The 9,639-nt window shown below is 38.9% G+C and overlaps 1 protein-coding gene across 1 annotated transcript; it reads right to left on the bottom strand.

Moving 5' to 3' along the window:
• Positions 1–3,602: 3,602 nt before the first annotated feature.
• On the bottom strand, positions 3,603–7,557 carry TEX36 (testis expressed 36). Its single transcript, XM_010222079.2, has 4 exons — positions 7,507–7,557; positions 6,711–6,842; positions 5,108–5,188; positions 3,603–3,926 (listed from the first exon to the last, which is right to left on the bottom strand). The coding sequence occupies exons 1-4, from the start codon at positions 7,555–7,557 to the stop codon at positions 3,678–3,680; spliced, it is 513 nt and encodes a 170-aa protein (XP_010220381.1). The 3' UTR covers positions 3,603–3,677.
• Positions 7,558–9,639: the final 2,082 nt, after the last annotated feature.

The raw sequence follows: 9,639 nt of genomic DNA, 5'->3' as shown, positions 1-9,639 counted from the left end.
CTCTTCTTGATACTGCCAGATGTTTTCTGTACTCAAGAGTTAAGGAGGATAATACGAAATATTTCACTTTTAGGTCAGTATTACTAAGTACAACAAACTGGCATCGGAGGAGAGGCTAAGCTAACAACATGTTTTTCATAAATACTACACAGCTGCCTGATCATAAACTGCGTACTTTTAATAGTCACTCACACCCACTACTGCTAGACTTCCAAATTAAGGTCAGTTAGGACTACTTCCCTGCAGAATATATTTCCCTTTAGTAAACATTCTAGAGATAATGTGTAACAGCTCATTATTTTAATACTTTGTGAGGGTGGAAGGCATAACACAGGAAATTTGGGGCAAGGCAGACTCGTATGGTCCCTTCTCATTCCAGAGCCAAACAGTTCTCTAGTTCATGTCAGCTCGTGCTCATTTGTGACCCAACTCAAACAGGGAGAAACTAAGAACCAGAAAGGAAGTCCACAAGAACCTCCATTTAAAGACAAGTCTAATCCAGGTTTCTACTTATATTAGAAATTCTATTTCTCTCAGCCAGCAAAGCCACTGTAACAGTATAAGCATTAATATTAAAGCCTATACTTACGGTTCAACATTAGCATCATTAGAGTTATACCAATATTTTGATTGATTAGGGAAAAGCTAAACCAATATAGGAACATTTATAGGAGTTTAATATTATCCACTCTAAAAAGACAGTACTTCTTGCACCGTGTCACTGTACAGAAATCAGCACAAGCTTGGGGTTTAGTCTGCTCTCCAACAGGAGTCCATTGCCTCACATTGTAGCAAAAACAAACTCATCTTCCATTATATTATATCAATAGTTTGTCCAAATGGGTCAAATGGCTGTTAAAAACATTTCCTAGGTTGCAATATTTTGAACTGTGAAACTGCTAGGAAAGGAGGACTGACATTTAGCTCACCAGGAAGGCATCTGGTCCAGGAGGGAGCAGCCTGAGATCTTCCCAGATGCAGCGCTCAGCAGCTAAGGCAGGGAAGAAGAAAGAAAAGTGGACACAACTTTACAGATCCAAGCACAGGGTTGGGTTCCAGTTTAAACAAAAGCTTTAAAGCAGGGCATGGAGTGGTGACAAAGATGCCACTCTTTAGCTCTGCCCTATTAATTGATCACTCTTAAATTACGACCATGCTCAGCGTTAGGTTACTAAACCAAAGGAACTTGTAGCCGTCTGTCCATAGCCTTGGTTTAAGTTTCTTTAATCAATTTTGCTTTAATTCTCTAAATTTAGCTAACCCTGCTGAAGCTGCCTTCAAATTAACATGAAATAAGTTAAGAATTGCACAGGGTAGCAAAGTTAAAGCTGTAAGGACAGTCCCTAAATCAACGAAGGCTCAAGACCAAAAATAGAGGGCTGAGACAGCTGCTTGTTTGGAAAAACAACAGTACGAAGCCTGCTGTTCCTGCAAAGAGGTTCTGCTTCTTCTAGGCTTTCCTCTACTGACTAAGAAACCTTTATAGCAGGTGCTAGCTCTCCTCCACTCTATCCCAACCCATAAAAAGAGAAAGAAATTGCAAAAAAAAATGCAAACAAGCCAACAAGAAAAGGTTTAATTCAATAGGGCTTTCTCCTAAGAAACATTATTATAAAATAATACTAATGGTTTCTATCCAAAGTATGCAAGGCTAGGAGTTTCTGCAACGTGTTTTTTTGTCATTCATTTCAAAAATCAGTACATTAACAGTGTTATTTACCAAAAAGGAAAAACAGCTGGAGTTTGTGATATGTGGGAATTGCTTTTCCTGTTCATCCTAGAATAGTGCATAGTATGTACATGCACTAAAAATAGTGTGTAAAGATATATAGTATATACAGTTTATATGTACACTCTAGTGCACAGTCAGTATAGACATTTCATATCTCTTCAGTTTCTTCTCTAGAATCTTCATTGCAATATTGTGGAGAACTACAACTAATTAATCCACAAATACTTTTAAAAAAAAATCCACATCTGAGTCAAAATGTGAGAAAAAGAAAGAAGCGGAGAAGGCACAAAAATATCTGGTATCTTTCTCTTGCTGTTTTAAAGCGTAACAAACCAGAGCAATTTATTTCACTACATCCAGTTGTAATGTTAAACCCCAGATAAACATTACCAATGTAGGAAGAATGTGCTTCTTCCTTCTGATGGAGGTCCAAGATAGCCCTCTTGAGTATGCCAAACAGCACGGGGTACTGCATTTGCCATGTGATTGGCACACGCTTTAGCTTTGATTCAGTGTGGAGATGAAATTGTTGGCGAAAGCTTTGGAAATTCTGATTCTAGAGCTCCCAAGGCAGGCTGCCTTTACTTTGAAAAAAGAATTTTTTTAATAACACTACGTTACTTGGCTCTGTCTGTTTTTAACATGGCTTAATGATGTTTTGCATTTCTGCATATTGTGCAACACGCCCAAGAATTTTAGTAGGGGGAACTTCATAAAAATTGTTTATTATTCCAGTATGTGCTAATAGAATTGCTACATGTTCGGTGAAGCATTTTAATACAGTCTTTTTTGATGGCATGCAAAAAGGTCACCTATGGCATGCTGATACAGAAAGATATATATGTTCATTGAAAGACAGAAGCCATTTTTAACACAGCTCATTTTCATGGCACCTCTGGTAATGCAGTGAATTCAGCAGGGTTAGCGATTTATGTTCAACTTATCTTGTAAACAAGGTAAACCATCCCTTAAACTTATGCTTTACATTCTGTAGTCAACATTATTTTGCACAGCAACAAGCTTATTTATAGTATACTTCAAGATACAGAGTTTGGTTTATTATTTATATGAATGGAAATGATGTAGAAGTGGAAAACATTATTTTAAGGCCTGACTTTAATACCTCCTAAACCCTAAGGACAGTAAATGTTCTGAGTAGAGGGCTGGGAGGACTGGTCCTGAATTCACTTTCCCAGTGACATGTAACTATAAATCATTACTTTTTTGCAAATCCAATCCACCTTAAACTCAGACTTCATAAAACCTTCTGTTTTCAACTTAAGCTTCTTCTTGCCTTATGCCTATGCATGAATGATGCATACAAAAATACACACACGCATGTACACAATTCAAAAATTCTTGTACAGGCACATAATGACTGCATGCATCAGCCTTTCTTTACTTACACAACTGCTATGTTATACCCCAACATTACAGCTATTTTGCACATCAATTTACTGCCAGCTGCTTTGTTATCTAGTTTCCCTAACTGCTAGTCGCCTGCCTGCATATCCATAAAACCTTTCGGGAAGGTTCATCCCATACCTGAATATGGAGTTTTGGCTCCTTGTGGTGAATCTTGGAGGATCCAGTTGAGGAAATACATCTGTCAAAACTGACACTGTCAGCTCCTTGAGAACACAGCCAGGCCCTCGATTCTGAAGTTGAAGCTTTCTTAGCAAGATGAAGATCAACTAGGATCAACACGAGTATAATCACTACCTCTATTCTTCTAATAAGGCTGTTTCTAAAAATATATAGAGGATACTTTTTCTCATAATTCTCATTAGTTTTCGTTATTGTAATGCGTGTCTTCAGAGAAATCAACATGATTGCTAGTTTCAAATGAACTCTCAACTGCACTACCAAAGTCACATTGCACAAATGTTTATTTCATCATGTGTTTGAATGATGGGTTCAGATTCACAGAAGAGGGATTTTGTAATTAACGTGGCTTGTTTGGCTGCAGGTTTCTTTCATCCTCAGGGATGGGTTTGTCAGCATAACACTTTTCTAAGTGGTGTTTTGGATATCGCCTACAGAATGGGTGCTCAGTATTTTGATTTTTCATGAATGATGTTTGATAAATGCTGAAGCCATCCTCACGGCTAGGAACAGATTCATGTGCCCACAGGCAGAAGTTTTGTGAGTTCTGTTGCCTTCTCTCAGGTTCAACCTTCTTCCGTCCAAAACCCTACAAAAAGAAAAAAGAAAAAGAAAGAAAAAATCCTGTAAGCATGAGACTTGAGATGACAGATTCACAGATGAAGCTTGCAACAGTCACTAATCCTTTGGGAAGTTAATGAAGCTGTTATCACAGTGATTTCAAGAAGTCATGGCATGTCTAAGCTAAAAATAATACTGCCTGCTTGCCTGTGCATTGCTGGCTCCATACGTACAGAGAAATACATTGATTTTCCATCTATTATTACTAATGAATCACTTACACTTTGCATTTCTGTAGCATACTTTACACTCAAACTAACAGCTAGATTGATCTTCAGTGTAACAAAGAATGAAGTTAATGTTATATTTGGACTGTAGAAGAGACTCAGATAATAAAACTGGAATGTGTAATACTCGTGTCTCCAATAACAGGAAGATGGAATCTGATTTGCTCACTATGTAGGTTTCAGAAAATTTAGTTGGAATTATAGTTTATCAGTACCTCTAAAGGTATGAAACACGGAGTGTCACACAAAGTGCACAGAAATTGAGGTATTTAATAGAAATGAAAATCAAATACCTAAAATCTTATGTCTAAGAGAATTCACAGACAGACAAACATTCATTATAACAATTTCCTTCCTCCTCCTCTTTTCATAATCTCCTAAACTGAGCTATTTCTTTTGCTGCCTAGAAAGATGTCAACCATCTAAGGAGAACTGAAAAACATTAAACTGTTGCATGTACAGAAAAGTCAAACACAATTTAAATTGTGGCTTCTAGAATATAGGTATGCAAAGATATGAATTGGAAAATAATACATTCAGAAAATATATCTGGGATGCCCTATGGCGTTTGGTTAGTTTTTTTAATAAAGGTTAGTGAACCACTATGTGCAACTGCCTCAAGAGTGGTTGACAAAAGCTCAAAACAAGGCAATTGCTTTTAGCAAAGAGGGCATGTGACTCAGTGCAAAATCTTAAGTCTTTCCAAAAAGGAGCTTCTAAAAGCTTTTCAAAAGCACTGAGAGATGTTTATTGGACACCCAAGTAACACCTAATAAACGTTATGTTTTCTGCTGTTTTTATTTTTCCCTTCTCACAGTTCTGAGCATTTTGATTTTTGCAAGGGAGAGAAAGGATGCTGTGTGCAATCTCTGGCAGACTAGGACACATGCACATTCTGATTTTCTCAATGCTGGGTACTTACAAAATCAAAATATTCTCCTACATTCTGTAAACAATGTCTGTTGTCATGAGAGGAAAATGGGAAGTTGTTGTTCACTGCTTTCTGAAAAAAAAAGATGGAAAAAAATTCATATACTTTATCTTGCACACATACACACTGCTTTTAGGTCTTATATTCTGACAGATACCAAAGTACAGTTGCGTATCTTCTAACATCGATGTCATTTTATTGCAGCAAAATAGGCTTTAAAGAAAACATCAGGAAGATGTGTGTTCCCTTGGATTACTGAACATATACATGATTAATACTAAAAAAGTGAAAGTGTGAATTTTCAAATAAGAAACGCTACATTCCGTCTACAACCGGCAAAATATTAGACATATGTCAGGATTGCATTGTTTGATTGACCAGTAAGCCCAAAGCTAATTAATATGAACTACAAAAGGGACCTCAAAACCAAATTAATCTATGCTTTATGTACTGTGTGTCATGTACACTGCTTGTTGCAGGGGAAGTGGAGGAGGTATTAATCACATAAGTAATTTATAATCTCATTTTTTAGCATAGTGTTCTTCCAGTCTTTAAAATGAAATTACAGTTTTAGGAGAAAAGGGCATCTGTAGCTGCAAAAAAACCCTAATTGTTCAAAAAGTAATTAACATTTCATTTTTTAAGCTGAAATGTGAAACACTGAAAACACTTCTGTGCGATTAGATTGCCTTGATTTTTTGTCATGTATTTTTTTTTTTTTTGCTTCATTTTGGAAACTTTTTTTTTTGTAACTGATCTAGTGCTTTTTACTTTCAATATTGTGGAATAAAGTTTTCATTTTCCAGCTATGATATTCACTTCTATACAGAGGGATGAGTTTTAATGTAAGCCAGTTTTTAAAATGGTTTCAAGATTAAGTAGCTTTTATGAGATATAGTCTGAATCAGTTCTAAAGATAGATATCACTAGAAGTCTGATCCAACCAAAATAATCAAAAAATTAAAATTTGCCTGCATGCAGTCAGCTGCAATTGCTTCATTTTTGGAAGGTGCTGCATGTTCACATGCATGTTCATGGGCACACTGTTGCCCACCAAGTGCAATGGACACTTTCTCATAGATGGGCTTAAATTAAGCACCTTCTATGTCACAAAAAGTATGACCTTTTTTTCACTACTCATGAGCTTCTTCTTTTAGCATTCTTTCCCAACCCATTTCTGCTCTTGATAAAACCAAAAATCATGAAATGAACTCAGTATAAAGTTATATGCCTATCAGTAATGAAAACAGAAAATATTTTGTGCACAAAGGGCTTGGGTAAAGCAAAGCTCAGCATGATCATTAAATTAGGACATAAAGACATGCCGATAAAATTGATACATTATAAATACTCATGACTTAGAAGTACCATGTTTCCAAAGTTGGCCCAATATTCTCATTTTTAAGAAAGTTTTAAAGACGTTTCCAACATGAAATTTCTAACTTTGCAGTCATAAGAAAATGGTCATTTTCCTAAAGGCACAGAGTGTTTGATGCTCAGTTCAAAAGAGCAGATCATCATTTCACTGAATGCTCTCCCTGGGCTGTTGTAGGCTGCAGCAGACCCCAGCGCACTGGGACACCCTCCAACTCACCCGCTCCCGCGCGCGGTAGCCCGGCGGCAACCTCTGCGCAAGGTACTGCACTTCTCCTGCATCTTGCCCCTGTTTGAGAGCAGAACCAGTGCTTGACTCGGGCTGGCTCTGGCATAGTCCCAAATGCACAAACTAGAAAACAAGCAAATAAACCCAATCAGAAACGTGGAGAAAACTGTAGTTTGTCAGTTATTCCCATTTTTGGTGCTACACCACCACCCAGTGACCTTGCGAAGAACGGCGCTCCCACTGTATAACACTCAAACCCTACCTTAAAAACACGATGTATGTGAGTAAAATAGGAAAAAAGAGCACAGAATATTATTTCCCCAGGAAGTTTCTGAAAGCTGTTCATATAATGGTAATTAATCTGTTAAAAGCACTTACGCTGTAATGTCTTTTTCCACATGAAATGAGTGCAATGCTACTGCGCTTTTTTGTGCAGCACTTGATGGGACCTTCACTGTGGTGGCCCTGTGGTGCTGGGGTGACACCACTGACAGCTGCAGCGGTTCCTGACTTGCTCCCCTTTGTCCCCTTATGTCTCCTTTTCCCTCAGATATGGGTCAAGAAGTTTTCCTTCAAAAATGCAGCCAATTCCATACTGCAGCCAGTCTCCTTGGCTAAAGCAGACTCTTCCCCCACCATCAGATCCCTTGAGGAAAGGGACCTCAGAAAAGGTGACAGCCGTTGGCCAAGCTTTGCGGGATTTTCCCTGGAGGGCTGACATTTAAAAACAGCCTATTTGGGGATGGCTCCCAGGTTCTTCAGCCTGGTGGTGGCCGCCGTCCCTTACCCAGGCGCCGTCACGCTCGGTGCAGGGGTTGGCCAGCCTGCCCTTGCCCATGGCTCCGTGCTCGCCGTGCTGAGGGCACCGCGGTTGCCATGGTGGCTGCCTTGTGCACCCACAGAGACCGCAGCGGGACCCCAACGCTAAGGGGTTTGCATGAAGGTGAAAAGGAGGTGCCGCCATTTCGTGCTGGGGCGAGCACCGTGGCTGGTGCCAGACCTCCCCGAGGAGAGAAAATGCCCATCTGTGCGGCGAGACCCTCACTTTAGGGATGAAAAACATCCCTCTGGAAGAGCAGAGCTTCTCCCTCCTCCAGGGCAGGGGAGGCCTCCTCACAGCCCACAGCAACTGTGTCTTTGCGAGGGAGGACAAAATGGAGGGGTGGCAGCATGCAGGGCGATGGGACCAGGCCCCACCAAGACCGTCCTGGAGTGCCACTCCTGACCTGGGACCAAACACTTTTCCCTTGGGAAGGATATTCTTAAATAGGGACGTCAATAGAAAAGGGCACTGGTGGGACTGCTTTGCCCCGTTCGAGTTTGACTGTGGCAAGTGCTCCCACGCGTAGCAGCGACACTCAAGTGGTTGTGTCCACCCAAAGGACCTTGCTGAAGCCCAGCAAAGTCCAAATCGGAGCCTTTCACCCCGTGCTTAGCAAGACGCAGTCAATAAATCGTCAATAAATCATTTCGGCCTACATGCTCCATTCAAGTGGTAGCGTCGTGTACGTTTTGGTTCACGGGAAAAAATACTTAGCATCTACCACTTTGTTTTTAAATAATTATTGTAAAAGCACTCAATTAAGACAATAATTACCCTTCGTGTTTATATGAACAAATATGGGGGTTTTGTTTGTTTGCTTTTCACATGTAGTTAAATCTAGGCAAACAAATATTTACATTTCTGTGCTATGAGAATGACATTAGCAAATTTAATGGTTGGTGATAGCTATTATCATGTATTGAGAGTGATTACAGCCTCTTTGATGTTAAAACACAGCAATTCTCTTAGTGTGAGTGTGGAATGTTTAATTCATGCTTTAACTGTTGAAAATATTACTTTAAACATTTCCCATTTCTTTCTAATTTAAGAATGTTGCCCCCTGTAAGTTGAATTTTCATTCACCTAATTCTTCATTTTTAGGAATGCAAATATATTTCCAGTATATGAATAACATAAACACAAATCTTAAGCTGTCCTTGTGATTTTGATAGAATTAATCTTTTATTTTTTTTTCTATGGATGGAGTGCAGAAGTACATTTTCTATTTCACAGAATGAAAATATGAGGCATGGAGAGACAAAGCCATTGCTTAAAACTTAACGAGCTGAAGGCAAGACTGAACTTGCCCCTAATTCAAACAGAAACAAAGACTTTGACTTTGCCTCCTGAGCCTTGATAGACGTCAGGAGAACGATGCTTCTGTGGTAAATGGCACAGGCCTGTTTTGCACTATAGAAATATTCAAGGCTAACTTAAGTGGGAATCAGACACCGCAGCTGGCAAATGAAACAAGCAAAAAAAAAAAACGGTGCTTGTATTAGTTAAATATCAATGATTCAGACAACTGCCCATTTGTTTTAAAGGAAATTTCAAAGCTCCAGTGTGAAAACAAACTCTAGTTCTCCATCTTACTAACTATCAGGCATAGGTAATGATATTTCAGAGTACAAGCTGCCATCGGGCAGTTTTTCAAGGCTCTCTTCTAAACAACCTACTTTGTTTCTATCTGTTAGGAATTTTGATATACATACAAGATAATACATATAAGAGCAATGGTTTGGGTGCTGTTGATTTTAATGATGCCATATGGTAAATTACCAAGTACAACAACAGGTAAATGACTTGGGTGAACTACTTTTATGATGATTTACAAAGGCTAATATAAAACCTGCATGTGAAAAATAAGCTGTTCAAGATAATGAGGTTTGATTAAGAGAAGAAAAAACTGTAAGCAAGCTGCATGTTTTGAAAGTTTTGGGACTGGATCGTCATTTTAGCCTTGAATTTGATGAACTGCACTGTGTAAATGTGCCAGGATTAGATCAGAAGGCTATGAAGACAGCTCATGTTATTTTTAAGTCAGGCGAAGACAGTGACAGAAAGAACTAGAGGAGAATAAAAACAACATGACAGGCA

Source organism: Tinamus guttatus, unplaced genomic scaffold (genome assembly GCF_059628265.1).
Source record: "Tinamus guttatus ecotype Peru unplaced genomic scaffold, ASM5962826v1 Tinamus_guttatus_pri_ptg000079l, whole genome shotgun sequence".
In the NCBI taxonomy this organism is placed as follows: Eukaryota; Metazoa; Chordata; class Aves; order Tinamiformes; family Tinamidae; genus Tinamus; species Tinamus guttatus.
This window is presented reverse-complemented; position numbering and strand designations above follow the sequence as displayed.

Bases quoted from the DNA above. Each gene is read 5' to 3' on its own strand.
- TEX36 (XM_010222079.2), bottom strand. From the start codon at position 7,557: ATGGGCAAGGGCAGGCTGGCCAACCCCTGCACCGAGCGTGACGGCGCC. The intron at 6,843-7,506 runs GTAAGGGACGGC...CTTGTTTTCTAG, and splicing joins CCGAGCGTGACGGCGCCTGG to TTTGTGCATTTGGGACTATG. The intron at 5,189-6,710 runs GTGAGTTGGAGG...TTTTTTTTTCAG, and splicing joins GCTACCGCGCGCGGGAGCGG to AAAGCAGTGAACAACAACTT.